Raw genomic sequence first — 26,546 nt, 5'->3', positions numbered from 1 at the left:
TCCTATCTAATGAAGCAGAAATTCCATACATATATTATATATAATATAGATAAAAAAAATTATAAATAAGTAAGCCAGGCCACTGCGTCAATGGGTATGTGAGGAACAAGACTTTGAGGGCATGGCTTAATGTGTTGGTTACAGTGGAGATCAAGGTTATTCTGGCACATCTTTGCAATTATGTTGGCAATTCCCCATAATTGCTGTGATTCCTAACATTACAAGATAAAAAGATAGATAACCAATACTGTGTAACATTTAGGGCTGACCTTCGAAGCTTTTTTTGGCAATCGAAGCTTCGGGGCCGAGCTTCGATTTTAATTCGAAGCTTCGAGATTTATTTTTATTTTTATTAATTATAACAAAAAAATAAAATATTTATCTTATGTTGTGGGACTTGTACAGCACTTGGTAAACTTTGTTGTTTTTTAAATGTGCTTTATAAATAAAGTGGATTGGATTAATTAAGTAAGTAGCCCCTGCGCTGCCTGGGTGCAGTGGGGCTGCTCTCAAAGCCAACGACATGACATTACATAATTATGTTGCAACCTTCGTCTATCAAGCAAACAATTATATTATATTTAATTTATCATTTTCAGACAATGCACCTACAAAAGCAGATGATTACAATTAAATTAGCCAACTTGGTAACATATTAGTCATAGCAGCATAGGCATAGCCTTATTAATGTTTTGTTTGGCGTCGCCGTCGTGTACAACTCCAAGGGGAGATGCATTTGAGGCAAAAAGATTTATAATAATAATTAAAAAAAAATTACACTTCAATTTTTTTTTTTATGTTCGAAGCTCATGCCATCGAACGAAGCTTCGAAGCTTCGAAGTATTTAAGACAGCCCTAGTAACATTTAACAATATAATCTAACTATGGACATTTTAAAGATGGCATCTCCAATGTATCCCAATGACTTTGGCTCTAACAGCAGATTCTAAGCCATAGTACAGTGGTGTATCGGGTTGAATGATTGATTGCCAAAATTTTTCACATTCCAACCATAAAAACATCCAAAAAATGTCACCCTTCCACCACTTTTCCTATATAAAACAAATAGGGAAATGAATGAAAAATGTACTATATTTAACCGACAAATCAGACAATGGGGTACGGAGTAGGGATGGGCATTTTAAAGAAAAATCCAGATCGATTGATCGCATGCTATACTCGATTGATCGTGTATTACTCGAAAAGGGGAACATTTTAATATACTTATTTTTGTTCATTCACGTTTAAGGAAACCAACAAACAGTTATAATCTTACACATGTGAAAAGATATGTACAAAATTTAATATTTTTCTCTTTTTTTTATAAAAATTTATAATTTCGTTTTTTTGTTGTTGATTTTTCTCATACTCAAACCCATCCCTAGTACAGAGTCCAGAATGACCACACAAACTTTAGATCTGGCTGGTGCTTTAGAGCGGAAGCATCCACATGTTTTCAGTTCAGTTGATGCTCAAATTTGACTTGGCAACAGCAACCATGGAGGAGGGACCTTTCCAGTAATGGACAACGGGTCAATAGTAAGACTCAGATTAGCCAAGACCGGTGACTTGGGCAGAAGCCTCAAAGGGCTTTTGCATTGAAAAAGATCAATGAGTGTCTTTAGATCTGGACAACAGTATTTCAGATACTAGCCAATGTCCTGGATAAAGGGGCCCTATAGAAAACGGAAGCTTGGCTGGAGGGTTGTTTGGTGGACGGAGGAAAATCATATACAATTCCCCATAGGGGCTACTTGTGATGTGCTGCCATCACCACATCATCCAATACAGTGAGTAGATTGGGTGCGGTCGTGTACACGGTGTTCTCAGATGGAAACTTCTGAGAAGCATATTCTGTCAAGCTGCAAGACTGGTCTTTCTCAAGGCAGATATACGTGGCAACATAACCAGCTTTTTAAAAGCTTTGCGGTGGGAATTGAAAGTAGAAGAGTGAATTCAGAATGGAGTGGAGCCATTAAATTTGCTTTATCAGGGGGCATGTCTTGGATGGGCATGTGGTGGGGATTGATGTGTGGGGTGTTTGGAGACTGGCTGTTCCGGGGGGGGGTTCACATTAGGGGTGGGGGGAAAAAATCGATACGTAGTAGTATCGCGATACTTTGCGTGGCGATACTGTATCGATACAGGGACGCCAAGTATTGATATTTAATTATTCATAAAAAAAAATAAGGAAGTTGCATTGTTCATTTCAATACCTGTAATAGTACAGTAGTCCACACACACGTGCATTCAAACAGTTCAGTTTGTCAGGTACATGCAACACAGATTACAGTGTTTACATCGGTCTGCTTGAGAAAATACCATGTTCTGCAATAAAAATTATTGAAGTGAGATGAACATGAATATTTTTTTAAATATTGCAATATTAATATCACAATACTCAGCGTATCGCAATATATTTAGTATCGCAAATCTATACAATCGTATCTTTATGCAAGTATCGCGATCGTATCGTGAGGTCTCTGGCGATTCCCACCCCTAGTTCACATGTCTTCGAGCAACACTGTACTTACTTATTTTATGCCTATTCTTATGTCTGCACATTCTACGTTGCACTACTTTTATACCTATTCTTATGTCTACATTTTATACATTGTTTTTATTCTGTCGACTGTATGCCGATTTGTATGCCTATATTCATTTTATGCCATTTGCTGTGGGGCACTTTCGGTTGCGGTCCATGTGTGAAGGGTGCTATATATTATATTATAAAGAATGTATGCATTGAAATATCTATAAGTCTCGATGACAATTGTCCTTTGAGAATAAATAAAGGTTTGAATTTAATTGAATTTGTCTGTGAGGGAGAGAAATTTAGAGGAGGTAGGTTTTCAGGCATGCATAAGTCAGGCCACCTAAAGGGAGCTAATGATTGAGACAACAATTAACTTATTCATTTGAATATTCACCCCATTTCACAGGTGTGGCTTAAGGCCGGAGTGTCTACCAAAACAAAGAACAGAGAAGCTTGGATAACAACACACAGAGGGAGTGTGACATCATTCTCTGTTTAGGTGTTTACTCCGTTTACCATTGCGCCACTATATCTATCTTTACATAGCGAATAGTTGTTTGGTGCTATATTAATGTTCAAAATAGTGCTCAAATTGTGCTACTTTAAGGTCTTAGTGGACTTGTATGCATCTTCATATCCTGATCAAATATTTATGTGAGTGAAAAGATATTGAGAGTATTATGAAAACAGAACAGACCACAAATCCCATAAGCATCCAATAGATAAGGGATATATGTCTCAGTATCATCGCTAATATCAGCATTTCCCAGCTGTGATATCCGGACTGCTCATGGACAGGATATGAGCTTATTCCAGCTATTGTACGTGACACATGTACCAACTCAAATTATAAATGGTGCATTTATATAGCGCTTTGCAATTTTTGTTCCCCACATTCACCCATCGATGGCGGAGGCAACCTGCATATCGGGAGCAATTAGGGGTTAAGTGTCTTGCTCAAGGGCACTTTGACACGCTGCCCGAGAGGAGCGGGAATCGAACCGGGAACCTTACAACCACCAGATGACTGCTCTACCTGCTGAGCCACTGTCGCCCCCTGGATAATACTGAGATATTAATGTGCATGTACTGTAATTACACTAGGGTAAATCTAAGACTTACTTTAGGCACGACAGGTGCTTTAGGTGTGGCAGGGGACTCATCTGGCTCCACCTCCCCATCCAGCAGCTCCTCCTCCTCCTCCTCCCCAGTTCCGGCCAGACCGAGGTCCAGCACATCCTCCACGTCCACGTCCATGTCATCGCCGAGGGCATCCTCCATGAGGTCGTCGACCTCCGCCTGGGCAACCGGAGCCAGACTGAGACAGCACAGGCCCACGGCTAGTAGAAGGGAAACGCACAGCCTTGCCTTTAGCTCCATCGTCTGAAGGAGAGAGGGAGAGAGGGAAAGGACATTTGCCCAATGAGACCCCCCACCACATGAGTATAAAACTAACTAACTGAAGACCACTGCAGTGCTTACCAAAACGTTTGAGGATGGAAGCATGCTTTCTTTTGAAACATTGACCAGAATAAAATGGATTTAGGTATGGAAACATGTTCTTCCTGCAGATGCGAGTATGTGCACGCATGTGTGGAGTGTAAGGCTGTCCCCGAACCCTGTTTTTAGGGTTCGAACGTTCGCCAGGGTTTATCGATTTTTTTTAAATAATAATATATATTTTTTTATTGTATTATTATAGATCCTACGGAGGGCGGCATTGCATAGTCTATTGGTGAAAAACATGTTCTTTACAGTGGTGGCTGTTCATGTAAACATGTAATTAAACAAAGCACTCAGAAGAAAATAAACAAGCTACTGCATCAAAAGTTACTACTTATGATAAACAATAGCCCTTGCAGTCACATAAGGGGCTAGATAAACAAAGGCATTCGTTTTGTGGCATTAACGTTATATAGTTAGTGTTACACGTTCAATAACAGGTATTCACTCTTGGTCGACGGGGAGCCGGGAGGAGAGGCGCACGCCTCGGCTCCTCAACAGACCCGTCGGACGGGCTCCCAACACGCCTGCCGCCCGTCCGCCCTACCACCGTTCCGAGGTAGACGGTGGACGAGTCTGTTGAGGAGCCGAGGCGTGTGCCTGCTGTTGTTTCCAACGCAACCACCTCCCGCCATGAAGCTCGCGCTCCGTGGCCGAAAAAGGCTGGTATTCATTAATGATCCTTCTGCAGGTTCACCTACGGAAACCTTGTTACCGATTACTTCCTCGGCGGGGAGCTAACTACGGCTCCCCGGTAGCTACGGTAAGTCTGTTGAACTTGAGGCTTCTCGCAAGCAGATCAATGGCGGCATTGCCTGAAGTAAAAAACGAATAAACGCTTGCCGATTGGTGGTAACAGCAGAGGCGGGTGCAAGCGGTGTGTGACGTAATTGGCAGAATCGCCTGTCAATCAAAATAGAGCTCTGGTTGAGAAATAGTATCCCGCTGCAGCCCGGCAGACCATACTGTTTGAGCCGAGCGCCTCGCATTCACATCACCTCAACCCCGTGCGCATCCTTTATTTTTTTTCACCGAACGTTCGAACCTATTAATTAAAGTCTGAATGTCAGCGTAACGAACGAACGTTCGAACGTTCGGGCTCAGCCTTAGTGGAGAGTGGGGTGGAAGGAGAGGGAAATAAGAGATGAAGGTTTGTTGAAATAGCTAGATTACATACAAAGAGCTAGACATTTAAAAGGAACATGGTGGCAGGAAGAGCCGAAAGATGAACCCATCTATCAGAGGCACACATTCCATAGGGTGCGCCACTGCGCCTACAAGATGAACCGGTCTATCAGAGGCACATTCCATGGTGCAACTGGCTTTCTAGAAGAAAACAGCTGCTTCCCCACTCTCGACAGAAGCACCACGAGTCTACTCTGTCAATCTTGAAGTAGGGCTGGTGCTGGCGATCATTGAAGTTTATAACATCTCAATAATTGTGATTAACTATTTAATTGTCTCATTTGGCTTAAAAAGGTGTGCCCAGATTTGTGAAATCATTATGTGGCTTTGCAATGAGATCCATGTGCTGTGCTACATTGCAATGAGGAGGACGTTACATCATTATGGGAAACCAGCGTCAGTAGACCTCAAAACAGTTTGTGCGTAGTGCGTACACAGTGAAAGAGCATCCAACCTCTCCTGCACTGAGATTTAGGCTGTTTAACAGGCAGCTCGATCTGAATCTAAGTACGGTAATGTCCTTGGGTGACAGGATATACATTTGCAAATATTTTAGCTTTTATTTTAAAGTTAATATGAGGGCCGACGGTCCACTCTACTGGTTAAAGTTGCTTACTTGTGAGTAGTACGTTCATTGATAAAGAAAAATAATGTCCACAGCAGCTCCGGTAGGGCTGGACGGTATGATCTAAAATGTATATCACGGTATAATTTGAAGCATAGACGGTAACGGTATATATCGCGGTATATTACATTTCTTAAAATGGCTAACGTTAGCCCGTTGCTGCGCTAAAGCAAGTCTCCTCTCAGCCTCCTTAGCCAAAGTGAAATGCCCAAACTATATGACAAGGTCCGTGAGCAAGTGGAGAAAAACTCAGTACAATTAAACACTATGCAACAACCACTGCAAACGTTGAGTGAATCGTCAAGTACCGTTAACGTCATTGCTACTGCTGTGACTAGCTGCTCTAGTCTACCGGTATGAAGGTATAATCAAAATCCATACCATAGCGCAAATTCATAGTTTATACCGTCCACCCCTACGCTCCGGTGTAAAACAAAGATATCCAAATGAATGTTTATTTTCATTTTTACCTTACTATTATTTTTTTTTTTTTTAAACATTGATCTTAACTGATCACTGTGACTTTATTGCTTTTATCGTTATATATGCCTATATTTGTGTACAGCACTTTGAGCTACATGACATGTATGAAAGGTGCTTTATAAATACTTACTTACTTACTCTTCCACAGCGAAGTCTTTCTTTACAGAAGTGATCCTAAAGCTATTTTCCTAAACTAACGAAATATTCACGTCACTACTACAAGGTAAGAAAACTGTATTTTCCCAGTCTCCAAAATCACAGCCAACTCGACACAAATTCCTCCACACCTGAAAGCCGTAAATCAACTTGCCGGCTCTTTCAACAGCAAAACGGTAGGCAAGGCACCCTCTTGGTCTAGAAATGCAGGCTTCAATCTATGTTGTTTATCTGTTCAGTACTGCTCGTGCTCAGCACTGTTTCAAGATGCACAATCTCTCTTCTGAGAGAATTGTTGAATATATTAGATACACAAATGTTCTAGACTGTTCGATTATGACATCATACTGTGACATCACAAATGTTCTCTAGAATGTTTTATTATGACATGATACTGTGACATCACAAATGTTCTAGAATGTTCTATTATGACATCATACTGTGACATCACAAATGTTCTAGAATGTTCCATTGCTCCATTGCTCGCATATGCCCCCCACTGGCCGGTTGTAGGGAGGATAGAAGCCTTGCATCACGTGTCCCCTCCGATACACGAGGAGGCAGCCTGTCCTGTCGCATCTTTTCACCTGCCAGCGCGGTCTCTCATTGGCGAGGTGTAACGTGTGGGAGGCTGACACTTCCCCCGCCATTTCCTGTCTCTGCTGTGCAGGCGTCCACAACCGACCTGTAGGAGTCGCTGTCCACAACGTCCAAATCCCCACCCATCGACTTCCACCCTCTAACTCTGCCAATCAAGTTAGTATGACAGCTGGCCCAAGCCGGAGGCAACGCAGTCGAACCCGGTGTCTCTTGCGTTGGTGACGAGCGCAATGTCCGCTGCGCCACCCAGCTGCCTCCAATGAATATTCCTAATGCCGTTTCAATGTAAGGTTATAAGAATAAACATAAACATTCATATAATACAATAACCTAAATATACAGCTAAGCCCCATTGTATTCTGAAATGTACTTAACAGTGTAGGCAACTAAGCCAATAGAAATAAGGTGTATAACTCATGAGTGCTTTGGCTCCTATACAGTTAATATGGAAGAGAAAATATTCTAAAAATAAAAAAACAATTGTGCTCATACAAAATAACTGCAATTGTTTAATACAATCGCAGTGACACATTTAGATTATTGCAGCAGCCCCACCTTGATACTTAAGTATCAGAGGTCTGTTGACCAGAATAAACCTGAAATCGGTCAGACTGGACGCACTTTCAGACTGAATAATGAGGTGAAAGGGAAAGCAATTCAGTTTTGAGTATCAGGCAATATCAATATCAGTTTCACTGATTAATTTTCAGCTCTAAGCATAATCTGCTTATATCAATAAAATGGTATATAAATACCAATTTCGGATGTACTTTACAAGTAAGGAACACCATATTGCCCCTAAGGGAAAAGCCCTTCAGATTTTTACTGCAATCAAGAAATAAAGGACACATAAGACAAACAGCACTTCGAATAATTAGTCTCCTCTTAAACATTAGGAAACACAACATGTTGTGGCCCAGTATACTACTGACAATGTTTGATTCTATTGAACATTCTCTGGCGATTCCCAACCTTACTCTGTCTACGTCTCCATTTCAGAGGACATCAATCTGTACCTTGGGACAGGCCTAATCTGCAACTGAATGCAACCGTTTGCTGATGAGTATGTGCCCTTCCGCTGTTGCTGGGCATGTCGCTTTGTTGTTATTCAGGGCTTCCCTGGCACCCATTGCCATAGCGACGAATGAACGCCTGAGGGATATGCAGCCTCAGCCCCTTTCCCCTTAATGAGATTAGGCCCAATGAGATTACTCCGCTGCACCCCTATAACTAACACACATTACATACACACATCACATTATTCACAGACAATTAACCCACGCCAAGTCGCCAACAAACATTCAAGTCTGTGTATACTACAGGTTACTCATTATATACCAACACACAGAAAGATAGACACCACCACACACCAGTCTTCTAATGACATAAAGCTTTGATAAAACCCCCACTAGTATCTACTCTATGAATTCTCCGATACTACTGGCTTAGGATAGGGATGAGCCAGCAGTGTGTGGGCCTCAAAAACACACTATAGCATCGCCTACAATATCAATTTAGGCTACCAAAATAACAATTGACCTGTGGGTGTTTAAAAGGAGTCATTAAAAAGCTAGAAATCAAATTAGTCTCAAAGCAAATAAAATAGATGTTGGCCTGGGGATTAGTCTAGAGGCAAATAAGATACACGGATTAGTCTTGTAGTGCAGTAGGTCTAGCCTATAGTTTAGCATGTGGCCATGTAGCAGTTACCTACATGCACACATATCAACACAGCTATACTAATAAACTTAACCTATGTGGGATAATTTAGCATGCCTAGCGCAACAAGCTAGTTAGTACCAATAATCCTTGCAGAGTCATGGTGACTAACTAGCCCCAATAGAGCCTTTGGTTTAAGTAATTGACCATTGTCCACATGGCATTGCAGCAAGGATTTGCCTTTCCATGAAGACTTGAGTATTGGCCATTGAGTGGTCACTACTCACTAGCGTGGTCAGTGTAGCTCATAGTCCATAAATCCATAAAAATGTGGAAAAAATTTTATGTTATGTGACTTGCATGTCCAATTTTACTATGGAAGTTAAATCAGACAGGAAAAGGTCACAATTGCACTGAAATCTGTAATTTCACTTATAGTGACAGGAAGGGGATGCTTTACAATTTAATGGAACATAACACTAACAAGAAGTCAACTAGGCCTAATAGCCTATACATCATATACTGTGTTGAGTATTAAGCGTAGTAGGAGTCCACTGGACACCTAAAACCCCATTAAGTCCCATTCAAATGTATTGTGGGGCACTGGTCTCTGCTTTGTTGGCAGGAGAGACAACATAATTTAACAAATGACCACAGATCACAGGCTTCAGTGGATTTGCAACCAAATATTATTATGATGATCATTTCATGTTAATTTATTAAATTACTTTTAGTAGCTTAAAATGGGGGGACTATGTACATGGGGGCTACATTCCTGGATGTTGTAAACACCCTCAAATTAAAGCTGAAAGTCTGTACTACCTCTTAGTCATTGTTCCACTCTGGAGTACATAGCCAAACAATAACAAAATAAATGTTTCACTCTCCTAAGACTTATGAACTGCACTGTAGCCAGGGACCGAAACTAAAGCCCGCCGCCCGCCAGGGGCGGGCTGTTTTTACCTTTGGCGCATGACACTTAGAGGGCTGCCCGCCGTGTGGCGTGTAGACGTGTAGTTCATAACTTCATAACGATACTCTTGTGCGAGTACAGATTATAGCCGCTCGTCTTTTTTTTCTCCGCCGCGAGATCGTTAAAAAACTACAAGTCCCACATCGCACTAGGTCCAATCACAGTAGAGTGACGTGACTGGTTTCATGAGAAAAAAAGCAAATGACCAATCGGAAGCTATCATTTGGCTTGTTTACTTCCATCTGCTCTAGTCTATATCGGACCTCCAAGAGTCTAACGTTACTGTTTAAACAATGACCCAGTCAACTATTCACTTTTAGTTTAATACATGACGAGGCATTGTCTAACGGTATCTAGCTGGCTAGCTACTGATAGCTGCTGATATCAACAAATGCTCCAGCAATAGTCTACTCGAGTGCATAATACCTCCGGTCCCTCGTTAGCTAGCTTAGCTAGCTCACGTTGATCCATATGTCCCAGTAAACTAAATTGTCTTAACGTTATCTACCGGGCTAGCAGTAGCTACAGATAGCTCCTGATATCAATGTCTTATAACATTGATTGAATGCGTATTCTAGCTGAGGGCATGTTGAATGGGATTTGACAAAAGAACGGTAACGTTATAAATAGGTCCAGCTGCATCGCCGGAGAATCCTTGCATGCTGAATGTAGGGTCTAGCTGAATATAGGGTCTAGCTGCAGGGCCGGAGAATCCTTGCTGGAGCTGTTTGCAGATAGCAAGCATTTTGACTTATTGCGTGGTGGCGATGTCTCGCAGATAATACAACTACAAGTATGATTATATAATATATATTTTATTTAAAAAAAAAATTTATATAAAATATATATATATTTTTTTAATCAAACAAATTTTGGCAGGTAAGAAATATGCTTGGCGGGTAGACTCTTCCCATCTACCCGCCACTGGCCGTTGAGTCAAAAAGTTAATTTCGCTCCCTGACTGTAGCTTGTATTCTACTAGTTATACCAGTGAAGTAGGCTAAACATTCATGATTTTTTTTTTTGCAAAACACTCTAGAAAGAGTGGAGTGGGAGAGTGCAAAAAGAGAGCGCACCGCCCGACCCCCAACCAGCCGTTCCACACCACTATCCCGGATCCCCATAAGGCAGGGCTACACCACCCTGGAGGGCTCATCCCCCGTGTACAGCACCCAGGGGAGCCCGCAATACACCACCGTCACAGCTGAGAACACCAAAATAACAACTGGACCGCTGGCAACAAAACCACAAAAAGACGCTTAAAGGGGTACTTCACCAAAAAACAATGCTGATGCTGATTCATTGTTTATTTAACAGTTATTGAGAGTAAATGAGTTTGAATATGGCCACCAGTCATCAGGGACATTGAATCCTTGCGGTGTTAATTGCAGCTCCATTAAATTAAATGGCTTAAATAGCAATACCATGTCTTACTGGTAGGTACCTTATAATTTTATTGCGCTGTAATTAACACAGGGATTCAATGTCCCCAATAATCAAACAAAATTAATGGGTGCAAAACTGTTTTTGGGTGTGCAAGAGATTATGTGCAAAATAAATCAGCATTGTTTTTGGTGAAGTGCCCCTTTAAGGAAATAAGGCCACTCTCTCATCTCGGCTCGTCTAGGCAATAAAACCCCCACCGTCATTGCTTTGCTTTAGCGAGCCAAGGCCATTCAGATACACTACACAAGCCAGGCGACAAGTCTGCCGCTTGAGCCTATGTTGGACATCTGGTGCCTCTTCAGTCAACGGCGTGCTTGCACATCCGAGACACAGGCGCTTTCCATCTCAGCCAGCCAAGAGACAGGGAGGGGAGGCAGAGTCCACTGCTACTGAACTCCACTGCGTATCTATGCCCACAAATCATTCAATAATACATTTTCTTGTGGGTTGTGTGTGCGTCATTTTTGTAATGTAGGCCTGAATCTTGTTTACCTTCACCACTATTCATAAAGGACTGTAACTAGGACTGGGTGACATGACAAATATCACGTTGCTTTTCTTAGTTGACAGTATTGTTTCCCACTCAGTACTAACTACATAGGGCTGACCTTGGAAGCTTTTTTTGGCAATCGAAGCTTCGGGGCCGAGCTTCGATTTTAATTCGAAGCTTCGGAGGAAAAAAAAAAAAAAAAAAAAATGTTTTATCTTATGTTGTGGGACTTGTTTCGTAAACGTTGTTGTTTTTAAATGTGCTCTATAAATAAAGTGGGTTGGATTAATTAATTAAGTAGCCCCTTTCGTGACTGACGCATCCAACAAGGTTTCACTCGGCTGTGTGATTTAATTCAAGGTGGATCGCTGTTGTCGTTTGAACAACTTCAGATTTCATGGGAACTACCAATCCCCCAAATCAAGAATGTTTAAGATGAATGAAGTAAGATTTTGATTATTTGAAATATGGCCTGTGTAGACTAAACTATGCACAGAATTATGTCAGTCTACAAGGTCCGGATTCTACATGGTCCGGCAATGTAGACCTTGTAGACTCCACTACAGACCAATTATCAGTGAATGTTCATGCATTTTTAAGAAGGGCAACTTCCACAAAAAAACAAAGAACTCACCAAAACATCTCAGTAGCACCTTATCTAAATGTTATATTTCATATATGGAGATTCATATTTATTTATGTATTGCATGCATTTCTACATTTTATTTCCTATTTTGTTTATTCATCCCAGTATCTCTCTTTCTTATGTGTGGAATTCTACTAGGTGCGCACACACACACACACACACACACACACTTACATTTAGTCATTTAGCTGACGCTTTTATCCAAAGCGACTTACAAGTTCTGTACGACAAGACAGCAAGAAGGGTACAACCGAGTAACAATGTTCATCAAAGTGTTGCGTGTTACAGTGTAGGTTAGTTTATTAGGACAAGTGCATGACAGTAAGGTTAGTCACGGTTAGATTTTTATTTTTATTTTTTTATCATTTCAGATAATGGTTGAAGAAGTGAGTCTTTAGTCGACGGCGAAAGATTGGACGGGATTCGGCTGTCCTAACTGGGATGGGTAGTTCACACACACACACACACACACACACAAATCGAAGTAAAAAAAAAAAAAAAAAAAAAAAAAAAATTATTTTTTATTTTTTTTAAACTTCGATTTTTTTTTTAATGTTCGAAGCTTGTGCCATCGAATCGAACGTTCGAAGCTTCGAAGCATTTAAGACAGCCCTAATTGTGATATGACATATTTTATATTGCAGAAGAACTTGCAATACAACCATCTTGGTGCAATTGCATTCAAAATGGTCAGTTTTCTTTTAGTACTGCTGCAAGGAACCGTTTTTTGATCAATTAAAAAAGATATATACAGTGGATGGTGGTGCATGAATCCATAATGGTATACATTCAAATTTGGTAGACCTCCCAGATGTAACTGAATTAATTTAATTAGCCTAAAGTGATGCACCGATGTGAAAATTGTGGCCGATACAGATAACCGATATTAATATTGCTGTTCTGGCCGATACTGATATTTACCGATGTCGATATCTCTGTATAGAAAACACTTTATGATAATCAAATAAAGAGCTATTTTTCAAAACGCATAATTTTTTTACTTTTGTAACTTATTATCAGAAATGACTGATATTTAAGGTCAAAACATGTAAAAAAAAAAAGAAAAAAAAATAGTAAAAAAAAATAAAAAAATAATAATAATAATATCGGCCCCATCTTGATATCGGACCGATACCGGTGTAAAAAAACACCCATATCGGCCGATAATATATCGGCGGCCGATAATATATCGGCGGCCGATATATCGTGCATCACTGCTTAACTCAGTGTAACACCGTTCTTGCAGGTATTACACATGACATTTTGGGGGGGGGGGGTCATCACTGTGTATTAAGTGAGCATAATTAAACAATGGTTATGCATCAAGAATAGTTTTATAGCCTAATTGAATCGTAGCTCTAATGATCTTTATGGATTTGAATCACGAGGTCCCTGCTACTATTGTATTATGATGATGAATCATGATGACCAACTGACCCAGTGAGAGCCCGAGGGCTTAAGATCCAGACGCATAGGGAAGGAGGGGTGTGTGAGAGAGAGATTGAGAGAGAGAGAGAGAGGAAGGGGTAGGGAGGGAGAGAAGTGGGGTGGGAGAGAGAGGGAGGGAGACAGGCAGGCAAAAACTGGTTGAGCCCACATTCGGCTCTCTGTTGGGGTAAGGCTGCAGCTTGGAAGGGTGCCTGATGCCTGGGGGTTCAAACAGACCTACGGCACCTCGTAGAGGGATAGGAGGGCTGAGCAGAGCGTGTTCCAGTACATGTTTAGGAGAAAGACAGTTCTAGATGGGTGTGTGTGTGTGGAGGGTTGCCCAATTTCACTCCAGATTACGACCCAGGGAAAAACAAAACAAACCTGCATCTCTTCTCTAACTGAAACATGATGTGTGTGTGCGTGTGGAGATGGATACTCCACCCACCCCCATTTCCCATCATGCCTCAGGTTACACGTCTTCAAATAAAGGATATGTCAATATAGCCTGTCTATATTACGGATGGGTGTGAGAAATCGATACTAAAATACTCTCCGTTTCAAGTGGTTTTTGGGAGTGCTTTCATTATTAATTTAGTTACCACCAAAAGTGATTGTTTTTCCCTTTGAAACAGAGAGCTCCGAAATCCTGCAAGGAATGAGTTTTTGCAGGAAGACAACTCTGGAGACAAGCATGGATATTGGATACTAATAGTATATTTAATTTTACCACAAAAGGTTTGTTGCGTTGGAAATTAATACATCTAATTAGCGTCATCTAAAATAGTGGGTGGTTCCCGTTTGTGCATTTCCAAATTGTGGCAACAGGTCCCCCACTTTGCGTAGGTAGTGTTAATAGACTATTGATACGGACATGCCATTCCATAAGCGGAGAGACCTGCTGCAGACAGAGTGGAGGTAATGTTATTACAAATGGTAACGGACTGTTTTGACCGACAATGCGCATTAAGCATCAGGTATATTATTGCTGTGCATTGTTATGTCAGCGGAGCAAAACAAAATAAAATCGGTAGTGTGCGTTTCTCGTTATTGCTGCTGCCATGCGCTTCAAGATGCGTTCTAAAAATAGATTTCCCTAAACAATTACTCGAGCACTACTCGAGTAATTCATGCAAATTCATCAGAGTATTTGATCTGGGAAAACATTACTAGTCTATACATCAAACATACCCTGGCATAGGTGTCCAATCAATTCACTTGGCTCTTCATTCTCGGACTCAGTCAGTAGATCAGCTAGCCAGGACCCACAGGTAGACATGTGCTAAAAATGCTCAGGTCCCATCGCAGATGGAGATTACGCAAGATAGCTTTCAGTGTCCTCTCCCTCCCGCTCTCTCAAACAGAGAAAGATTAGTGGGGGTGGGTTTAAGAAGAACCTAATGACCCAGAGTTAACCCTCAGGCCTCGACTGTCTCCTGAAATTTGTCAATTGAATTGAAACAAGGACACAATAGTCTAAAAATAGACCAGTGATACATTACAATTCAATGGACCAAGCCTATGTCCTATCAATATAGTCAAAGAGGTTTAGAGTAAGATGGCATTGGCCTGCCACTGACTAGTGTAATACTGTGCGTGTGTGTGGGTGTTAGAGTTAGGTGATGTGCTCCATATTCAGATAGTCCCGACTCCCATCGTCACCCTGCAAGATTGCCAATAGCCGATATTATCAGCCACATTTCTCCTCTGTCACTCTCTCTCTCTCCATCTCCATCTCCCATTTTATCCTGGGAATTGTATTGACGTATACATCCGTTTGTCAAATTGCATTGTTAATTGTAGCTCAACATATACTGGCTTGCGTGATCTGGCTGGATTGTCAACACTTTGCAACCGACCGGTGGAATGAAACTGAAGAATGCAGTGAATCCCAAAACTGTCGAACCTAATCAAAATAGAATAGGTCTATAATGCTTGTATTGCGTTATAAATGCTCTAGTGTTTTATCTTATGAGTGAAAATATTTACTTATTTTATGTTGAGATCTATTGCAAATATGAATGCAATGTTGTCAGTGCCATTTGTGGCGCACACATTTCTGGCAAAAGAACATCACCAAGATGACAGACATCCTTTTATTCATAATGGGGGATACAACTCCTGTAGCGAGTTTGTGCCCATATGATTTGATCAGTTTGGATAAACTTGCACAGCTCCAGTCCACAGCTCTGCTCAGCATTCAATCAAAAAGGGAGGGTAGGCTACAGCGAGAGCAAGGCACCTGTATAGTAATAATCAATATCAATTCTGATCTCAATCACATTTAACACAAAGCCTATTACCCAGCACAGCTGTTGCCAGCCAATTGTTTGGACTCAAACGACCAAAAGAACAGTCGCAACATTGGTAAACTGGTGATCGATCCGAAGGTTGACGATCCCTGAAATCAGCGTTGCAACCCTAGTGTGTGTGTTCATGTTGGTCAGTTGGTACACATTTCACATCAATATGTTACACACTTGCATTGCCAACAGAGGGCCTACACCAAATGGACAAGGTAGGCAAGTTACTATTTAGGCTAAACATTGCCAATGATTGCCCCGTTTCCTCTACCCACTGAGTTCAGTTAAACTCTTGGGTTTGTGCCTCACTATAAATGAGTCACCCACAAGGTTACTTAACTGTTCAATAGCTAAAGACACTTGTTTTATGTCTCTGCTCTTCATTTTACATGTCCTATTTGGATGTTTTATAACATGGTGTGTGAACACCTCCTCCAGTGTCCACACACGAGAGATCTAATCAATGACCTCTATGTTTTATAACACTGTGTGAACACCTCCTCCACACCGAGAGATCTAATGAATGACCTCTAACTAATGAGAAGTCCCACACTGTGCTTCAATTGAGGGGAAATCAACGGGCAGAACTGGTCTGGCTTGTACCACAGCCTGCAGCGTGTGGGACTGTTCTAGTAGCATGGAGAAGCTTCCAGATAAACCCAAGAACAGAGTAGGAACTTTGCATTGGAGACATGCAGTAACTCGCTAGGTAGAAATTAAATAAGCAATATCACAGAAACACCGAAGGAAGGTTTTTTTGTGCCATAGTTGCTATATTATAGAGTCCATTCATTTGATTTGTCATGGGGGTGCAGGATGTGACAGTCATGTGTTAATATCGGTGGTTCGGGTTTTGCAATGAAAGTTAATTTCATCCATCTAGTTTACAATGCCAAAATTCCAAACAAGGGAGAATATGTCCCAAAACCACCCGTACAAATTAAGACGACCCACTGGCCGTCTCGCTGCCTGCTAACATTAACTGATTAGCTATGAAGTCTTGTGTTGGAGTCAGGTTAGCTAATAGCCAGCATGTCCGTTTCCAACCAATGTTAGCTAAGACAATGCTAGTCATACTTTGATTTCAGATAAACACTTGGCTCATCACTACCAGTCCGAATGCTTGTGTAAAAGCAAATAAGACTATACTTTGCAACAGTGTGATGATTGAACGTTACTCTGGTAAATTAGCCTGCTAGCTAGCAATGCAACTAGCTGGCCTGTCAGGTTAGCTAACGTTAGCCGTAGACACTGCTAACACCACTCACCGGCTAGACAGCTTTAGATAAACAAGAGCAGTTACTTTCAGTCTACTCGACAAACACGCATACGGTATAAAAGTGACAGTACATATCAGTCAAATAAATAACATTTAAACGTTGTACATTGGTCAGGCAGCATGACATTCGTCCGTCATTACTTACCTCTCTTGCTTTGCGATGTTACCACCTGGAACTACAGAAGGATCACGTCACGTGTGACTTTGGGGCAGGCAGCATAGAACTGTAGTCCCGCCTCTCGTGCTTGCTGATTGGCTATCGGTGTTAAAATTTCGTCGTTTTCTGTCAAATGTCAGAAGTTCATTGGGCGACCCAAGTGTTCATAAAAATAAATGGTCTCCGCCCCCAATCTGAACCTCGTGGACGGCGATGATTTGTCGAGCTGAAAGAGGAAACGTGTGCCCATTGGTTGTAGTAAGGCTGTGGGAAAAAATATTTGATGCGGAGGAAATCCCTGCTGGCTGTGATTGGTACAGATCGTGCATTATCATGGTACACCGGCACAGACAACCAGAGCAGCTTCATTAAACGTTCAATGGTGGAATCACCCGGTCAATAATGTTACTTTTTTATGCACCTCAGAGTTTCAAATAATTGCCAATGAAAGTAAAGCAACGGGGATTTCAGAATAGTTGTGCGGATGACTCAAATCATTGTTGAAAGGTCATGTTGAATGAATGAATGAATGAAAACTTTATTTAACAGATTGCAGAATGGGTACAATACAGTACGGCTCAATACACACAATTGTTAAGGGGATGCAGACCAGAGAAAGACGTTTGTCTTGTTTACATCAGGGTCCCCCATTTTCAATTCATAGTGCCTATATTGTTTGTTGTACAGTCAGTAAGTGTACCACACATCCAAGCCAGGTTTGAGCTCCCAAGTTGTTTACTAAAAGGTGTTGCGAGAAACAGGAATTCCACCTAAATGACCATTTTGGTTGCGATTCTGCAAAAGTAGTATAGGCTACATTTGCTGATGGCCTATATTTTTTTTATCAGTTTTGAATAGGCTAATGCAATAACTTATTTTTGTGGTGGTGCTAGAAGAAAGGTCATGGGGCCACCAACATCTTGCCTTGTGTCTTCTAGGGGTCATGATTTGAATGTAACATAAGTTTAATGGAAATTATGCTATAACCTTTCAAGATATCATGTTTACAGTTTGGCCTGATGCTGATGTTAGAGGAAGGGTCACAGGGCTTGGTGAAGGTAATAACATAATTTAATAATAATTATAATACATTAGTCTGTATCTCTCATCATAGCGAAGTCTTTCTTTACAGAAGTGATCCTAAAGCTATTTTCCTAAACTAAAACGAGTTTGGCTGTTTACTGCCACGAAATATTCACGTCACTACTACAAGGTAAGAAAACTATTTTCCCAGTCTCCAAAATCACCGCCGACTCGACACATGACAAAATTCCTCCTCACCTGAAAGCCGTAAATCCACTTACCCGCTATTTCACCAGCAAAACGGTAGGCAAGGCACCCTGGTCTTGAAATGCAGGCTTCAATCTATGTTGTTTAGTCTATCTGTTCAGTACTGCTCAGCACTGTTTCAAGATGCACAATGAGATCTTCTGAGAGAATTGTTGAATATATACACAAATGTTCTAGAATGTTTGATTATGACATCATACTGTGACATCACAAATGTTCTAGAATGTTTGATTATGACATCATACTTTGACATCACAAATGTTCTAGAATGTTTGATTATGACATCATACTGTGACATCACAAATGTTCTAGAATGTTCTATTATGACAAATAAGCCGGTTCAATGACTTTATCTAAATCCAATCAATATTCCTAATGCCGTTTCAATGTAAGGTTATAAAAATAAACATATAAACATTCATATAATACAATAACCTAAATGCTGAAATGTGACTTTAACAGTGTAGGCAACTAAGCCAATAGAAATAAGGTATAACTCATGAGTGCTTTGGCTCCTATACATTGCCATGACATGTGACTTGTTCATGGCTGTGTTCGCATACATTTAAAATATATTTGTATGTAGTATTATTAACTACATAAAAATGTAAGTAAAAATTTCTGTGAAATTCATGTCCGCTTGTAAAGTCCCAATCAGTCATTTTCTAGTGTTAGTCCATGTATTGAAAGCAGCGGCCTTAGCATGACATGTTGGGCCCTGTGCACACTGTGTCTTAGGGCCTCCCTCCCCTCTCCATCTGCCAAAATAAGGACAGCACTTGTTTATTACCACACGTTCAAAAGTTGACCAGTTTTCAAAAGGACAATTTTGCTTTAGCTTAGCCTCATAGATGAAAAATCTATAACCAATTTCCTCCATGGATTATTTTTTAAATGTGGCCTTTTATATTCAGAAATAGAGAATTAAGGACAGAAAACAACCCTTTTAGTCCAGACCCTTTTATAGAGTCCCTCCTCCTTCAATCAACTAGAGAAGGAAAACATGTCTCCATTCTTATTTCCTACTGTTGGTGGTGGAATGTTCATTTGTTTAGAGTTGGATCACTGACTGCCCTAAACAAAAATTATATCTCTAAAAATATAACAAACAATGAAACTATATAAACATAAACGATGACAATAGCAAGGCAACGAACACAATAGGCCCCTTCCCAACCATTCATTCACACACCAACATCACAACACACTCCAATATTGCAGACACACCTTTATTTTGGTTAATTTCTTAGCAACATCTTAGCAACACCTAATGTATCTGGTCTTACTTCTTACTGTGTCTAATATTAAAGGCTTAATCAGTGATCCAAACATAAACAAATGGATAGCCCCCACTACCAAAAATATAAACTAAATAAGCTACATGTTTTCATTCTCTAGTTGATTGCCTGAGCGTGTGAACAAGGCGGAACAGCTAAGTATGAGTTTTTAATGTATTTTCTGTATTGTGTGGCTGTACGATTATCGTGGTAATGTTTGTACACCCGTGCAAAACACATTGATTTTCTGATATAGTTCCAAATAGTATATTTTCCATCTACAGATCATGTTCTTCAAGAATGTATATGAAATATTTGAACTTTCTTACAAAATTGGTTGTTTTTATTAGCCTATAATCAGTGTGAACAGACTCCTTACACATATACTGCAGCCAGCCACCAAGGGGCGGTATATTTTTTGGATTCACTTTCGGGGAGCTGTCATGTCATCAATGGGTTTGACGATAGATGCTATTCTCCACTTGCACAACCTGAAAGTAGGCACTTCCGGCTGACTTCCGGTTGCCAATGGTACTTCCTGTCCCATCCAAATACATTGGTTTTAGCTACTTTTCTCCCCTTATTTAAACAACTTTGTCGTCACAGAGAGGCAATGAAACGTTTGTATTATTATAGTATAGAATGTATTTAATAAGCAAACGTTTGTCAGCAGGGTTTTTGGGCTGTATTTCATGTAAAAACGTTTACTGTTAGTTTCCTTGCTCAGCCAGCATTAGCCTTCATTAGCTAACAGAAGCTAGTGGTTAAACAGGCCGGATTAGCTTTGAGCTAACTATCTTTCCCGACCCATGTATTCATTCCATTCTAAACATAACGTTAGTTTACAAAACATGACCTGTCTATATAACGTTGAGGAACAAATTATAACGTGTGTGGGTGTGTGTTTTGGGGAACATTGGACTGCAAACAGAAAATTAGCACCAGCCGGGGACCGGGAGCGATGGCTAGCTAGTTAGCACCAGTCGGGGACCGGCGTTAGCTGCCGGGAGCGATGGCTAGCTAGTTAGCACCAGCCGGGGACTGGCGTCAGCTCCCGGGAGCGATGGCTAGCTAGTTAGCACCAGCCGGGGACCGGGAGCGATGGCTAGCTAGTTAGCACCAGTCGGGGACCGGCGTCAGCTCCCGGGAGCGATGGCTAGCTAGTTAGCACCAGCCGGGGACCGGGAGCGATGGCTAGCTAGTTAGCACCAGTCGGGGACCGGCATCAGCTGTCGGGAGCGATGGCTAGCTAGTTAGCACCAGTCGGGGACCGGCGTTAGCTGCCGGGAGCGATGGCTAGCTAGTTAGCACCAGCCGGGGACCGGGAGCGATGGCTAGCTAGTTAGCACCAGTCGGGGACCGGCGTCAGCTGCCGGGAGCGATGGCTAGCTAGTTAGCACCAGTCGGGGACCGGCGTTAGCTGCCGGGAGCGATGGCTAGCTAGTTAGCACCAGCCGGGGACCAACCGACTGGTGCTAACTAGCTAGCCATCGCTCCCGGGAGCTGACGCCGGTCCCCGGCTGGTGCTAACTAGCTAGCCATCGCTCCCGGCAGCTAACGCCGGTCCCCGACTGGTGCTAACTAGCTAGCCATCGCTCCCGGGAGCTGACGCCGGTCCCCGGCTGGTGCTAACTAGCTAGCCATAGCTCCCGGCAGCTAACGCCGATCCCCGACTGGTGCTAACTAGCTAGCCATCGCTCCAGGTTCCCGGCTGGTGCTAACTAGCTAGCCATCGCTCCCGGCAGCTAACGCCGGTCCTCGCTGGTGCTAACTAGCTAGCCATCGCTCCCGGGAGCCTGCGCCGGTCTGTCTGTCGAAGACCGAGGGAACCGCATCAGGCTTCAGCTGATTAGTGGTCTTCTGACAAACCTTCCACCCCCAACAACATAATCCGAGGCAATGAAGTGTTCGCTGGAGATCTTCATTCCCTGTCCAACAGGCTGATCACGCCGCCTGAGTGCAGCCAGCCTGAGTGCAGCTAACAGTAGCTACTGTCTGTAACTGTGATGCATTTTCTGTTTGCAGTCCAATGTTCACCAAAACACACACCCACACACTTATAATTTGTTCCTCAACGTTATATAGACATGTCATGTTTTGTAAACTAACGTTATGTTTAGAATGGAATGAATACATGGGTCGGGAAAGATAGTTAGCTCAAAGCTAATCCGGCTTGTTTAACCACTAGCTTCTGTTAGCTAATGAAGGTTAATGCTGGCTGAGCAAGGAAACTAACAGTAAACGTTTTTACATGAAATACAGCCCAAAAACCCTGCTGACAAACGTTTGCTTATTAAATACATTCTATACTATAATAATACAAACGTTTCATTGCCTCTCTGTGACGACAAAGTTGTTTAAATAAGGGGAGAAAAGTAGCTAAAACCAATGTATTTGGATGGGACAGGAAGTACCATTGGCAACCGGAAGTCAGCCGGAAGTGCCTACTTTCAGGTTGTGCAAGTGGAGAATTATGCGCGTTATTAGGCAGTGTCCTGATTGGTGGAAAACGCTTGCAGGAAGAAAAACAGTTTGAATTGTTTGTCAGGCAAGCAAAAATGTCACTCTCAAAGAGCCAGCGGAAAGCTGGAGTGGAAAACCACAGCATGAATGAAAAATGAACTGATAAGTATTTGTCCCCATTCTTGTATGAAGATATGTGCACAAGCTGCATTCCATTCATAAAGACGGGGACAACAAACAGCGCTGTCTATGGTCCTGAAAAAACAGCATTTGTCATTGTTATGAAGCAACAATATGAATCCAACAACTATTGGCCAATAATTGTGTTGCTTTTTTGCTATATTTCTATAGATACATAAAGCTTAAACAGGGGGCCAAAAATATTGGAACACATTTTTCCCTCCTCACATTTTCTGAAATCTTTAATATTCTGCAGGGCTTTGGCGGGCTGCCAGTTGACAATCACTCTGACGATCAATAGCCTCATTAGTAATACACCCTGATTTATAATGCCATCAGGGATACATCATGACTGATTCTCAAAACAGTGAAGATTGACTATTTTTCAACAGGAACATGTCTGAATATCCTTGACAAATATCTAAAAAGGAAATTCCCCCACAAATACACATTTGAAATATACCACATGATTAGTGTCATTATCCCTTCACACACCACCATGATGGGAGATGGTGAGAACAAATTGATCTCAGAATGCTGATATGAAGTCACATGACCTGAGCACCAAGTTTTGTAATAAGTCTCCCCTACAATGTTTAACACTGATGGGAGACTTCTTGCTCCTCCACAGCCTGCCAAATGCCTGTAGGCTATCCCCTAGGCCCAGGATACATGAAACTGTTAAAATGGTTAGACCCAGGATACAGAAACTGTTAAACGGGTTAGACCCAGGATACAGAAACTGGTAAAAGGGTTAGGAAGTCATTATATTGTATTTTCCAAATTTTTTAGAGATTACGACTCAAATCTCATTAAACATGTTTTTACTGCAATTTTTAGTTGCAGAATTAAAACCAAACATTTTTACATAGACTAATCATTAAATAAATAAATCCACAGAGCTTTTAGAAAGGTGTGGAATAAAATAGGTTTTCCCCCCAAAATATCATTAATTAATGAATTTACGTTGAACATCATTTTGCACATATCCCCTCCTTGCGTGATAACGAAACCTAACCGCATTTCTCGGAGACGCTCTCTGATTGGCACTGACTGACGCTCTCTGATTGGCCACTGACGCGTTTGCCCAATCCGTGACGAGCTGTGTCTTTGCTCATTTCCATGTCAAACAGCCTGCCAACTACCTGGCGTTCTATCGCCATGCTCTAAGACAAACTCTAACCTTAACCAACTTCGAAAGAGTGACTAAGCTTAACCGTCGAAAGAACTTGCCGTCACGTCAGACAAACTCTAACCTTAACCAGCAGAGACTCAGCAGCCGCCATCACCCCAGTCATCACACACATAATAAACCTCTCCATAAAACAGGGACACGTCCCCAAGGACTTCAAAATTGCGAGAGTGACCCCTCTGCACAAAAAAGGCAGTAAATTAGACGCAGGCAACTACCGCCCTGTTTCTATCCTTACCTCCATCTCGAAAGTCATGGAAAAAATTGTATACGAACAGGTCGAAAAATACCATGCGGAAAAAAATCTAATCTACGAATTCCAATCTGGCTTCAGAACATCCCACTCCACTGACACATGCCTTCTCTATTTAAACGACCACATCAAACAAGAGGTGGACGCGGGCAAATACTGCGGCATGGTCATACTGGACCTACAAAAGGCCTTCGACACTGTCAATCACACCATTCTGATTGACAAGCTAAAAGCAATTGGTTTTGATAGTCTATCAGTGAGCTGGATGCAATCCTACCTGGAGGGGAGAGAGCAGATGGTGGAGGTAAACGGTACCCTATCCCCCCCCCTCACAGTAAGCTGTGGTGTTCCACAAGGAAGCATACTAGGTCCGCTACTGTTCCTAATTTATGCAAATGACATGTCGTCAGCTTGTGACTGCAACTTGTTCCTGTTTGCGGACGACTCAGCCCTGCTGGTCTCTGACAAGAACAAGTTACAGGTTGAAAAAACCCTCAGCTCAGAACTAGGCAAAATCTGCATATGGCTCACTGATAACAAACTATCATTACACATGGGCAAAACAGAGTCCATTCTCTTCGGTTCAAATAACAAACTCAGCAAGACCGACGGCTTCTCAGTTACAGTGGGTGACAATATTGTCACAAGGAAAGAAGATATTACCTACCTGGGTTCCATCCTAGAGGCAAATCTTTCCTGTGACAAAATGGCATCCAATGTAATAAAAAAAGTCAACCAACGAACTCGATTCTTGTACCGGATCTCCTCACTGGTAAACAAGAATACCCTGAAGACTCTAGCAGGAGCACTCATTCAAGGGTACTACAGCTATGCTTGCACCTCATGGTACCAAAGCACCTCAAAGGCGCTAAAAACAAAATTACAAACATCTCAAAACAAACTGGTCAGACTACTGCTTGACCTTACTCCTAGAACCCACCTCACCCCTGCCCACTTTGACAACCTAGGATGGCTTAGAGTAGACGACAGAGTACAGCAACTTGCAATGGGCCTGGTCTACAAGATACACTACACGACCAAGGTACCCATGTACATGTCAAAATACTTCCCAAAGGTCAGTGAATACCACGATCACAACACCAGAGGGAGCTCCACAAATCATGTTAAACCCAGATTCGGCTCAAACAAGGGACTAAACACGTTTCGCAATTATGCCACATCAATGTGGAACGCCCTACCCAAAGCTGTAAAGGAATGTGAATCACTACCCACTTTCAAAAACACTCTCAAAAAACACCTAAGGGAGACTGCAACTCGAAACTGGCCCCTGTAAATGTCCGAACACAACCCCCTACAATGTATAGTAACTTACCAAGTATGGTCTTGTCAATAATCCAATGTACAGTTTTGTTTGTACAGTTGTACAGTGTCCCCCACCCACCCCTCCTACCCAACCTCCCCCCACTCCTACCCAACCACCTCCAATGTACAGTCCCCCCCCACCCCCACCTACCCAATCCAATGTACAGTTTCTACGTCAAATGTATATACTCTTTTTTCTGGACTCTTTTTGTATCACAAACAGTACTGTAATTGCAAATCTGATATGTCATAAATGTATAGATGTAGCAGTACTGTCTACCTGTATGTATGTCATGTATGTCATATATGTTACGATGAATTGAAAATGGGGGACCCTGATGTAAACAAGACGAAAGTCTTTCTCTGGTCTGCATCCCCTTAACAATTGTATGTATTGAGCTGTACTGTACTGTACCCATTCTGCAATCTGTTAATAAAGTTTTCAATCAATCAATCAATCAAACCAACTTCGAAGAGTGCCTAAGCTTAACCAGTGTAGAAACAGGCGTCGGCCAATCAGAGAGCGTCTCCGAGAAATGCGGCTAGGTTTCGTAATCACGGCCCCTTCCTAATTCCCATTTCCCCATGTGGAATGCACGTGATTGGATCAATTACATGCTGGGGTAGTGCGACATCTAGTGGCTGCATGTTATCTATAGCACCTTTAATTTGGGTGCAAATCCTCTTTAAGAATGGAATAATTATTATAAAATTATTATTTATGTTGAGATAAGAGACTCTGTATGGGATTGTTAGTAACTGTCCAACTGTGCATATGACTGTTTACACTAGTGGCTGTTTATCTGTGTAAAGTAGACAATTGTCTCCATCAGTGGTTGCTTTGGTGCATGTATATCTGTAGCCACTGGAGGGCGCTCTGGGCGTAGCCACTCAGGTATTCTACCTTAGAGGGACTATAAAAGAGGTGGTGCCCGCCCCTATCGCTCTCTCTTCCAACGTCTCTCAAAGAGAGAAGAGTGTTGTACAACTACTGCTTATGTGTGAATAAAAGAAGCCACGCCAGTTCAGGCACAAGATAGAAACCATGCCTCTTGACCACATTATTGACGCCCTGAAGTGAGGTCTGTTAACAATTTAT

General features: G+C 41.8%; 1 protein-coding gene across 1 annotated transcript in view; it reads right to left on the bottom strand.

Moving 5' to 3' along the window:
• The window catches only part of canx (calnexin), a 52,125-nt gene extending 34,619 nt beyond the window's left edge, over positions 1–17,506 (bottom strand). Inside the window, exons 1-2 of the mRNA XM_084332298.1 lie at positions 17,458–17,506; positions 3,659–3,919 (exon numbers count right to left, since the gene is read on the bottom strand). Coding sequence (XP_084188424.1) covers positions 3,659–3,916 — 258 coding nt within the window. The 5' untranslated portion in view covers positions 3,917–3,919; positions 17,458–17,506. The remainder of the gene's footprint in view (positions 1–3,658; positions 3,920–17,457) is intronic.
• Positions 17,507–26,546: the final 9,040 nt, after the last annotated feature.

Source organism: Notolepis coatsorum (genome assembly GCF_963971535.1).
Source record: "Notolepis coatsorum genome assembly, chromosome: 16".
Classification (NCBI taxonomy): Eukaryota; Metazoa; Chordata; class Actinopteri; order Aulopiformes; family Paralepididae; genus Notolepis; species Notolepis coatsorum.
This window is presented reverse-complemented; position numbering and strand designations above follow the sequence as displayed.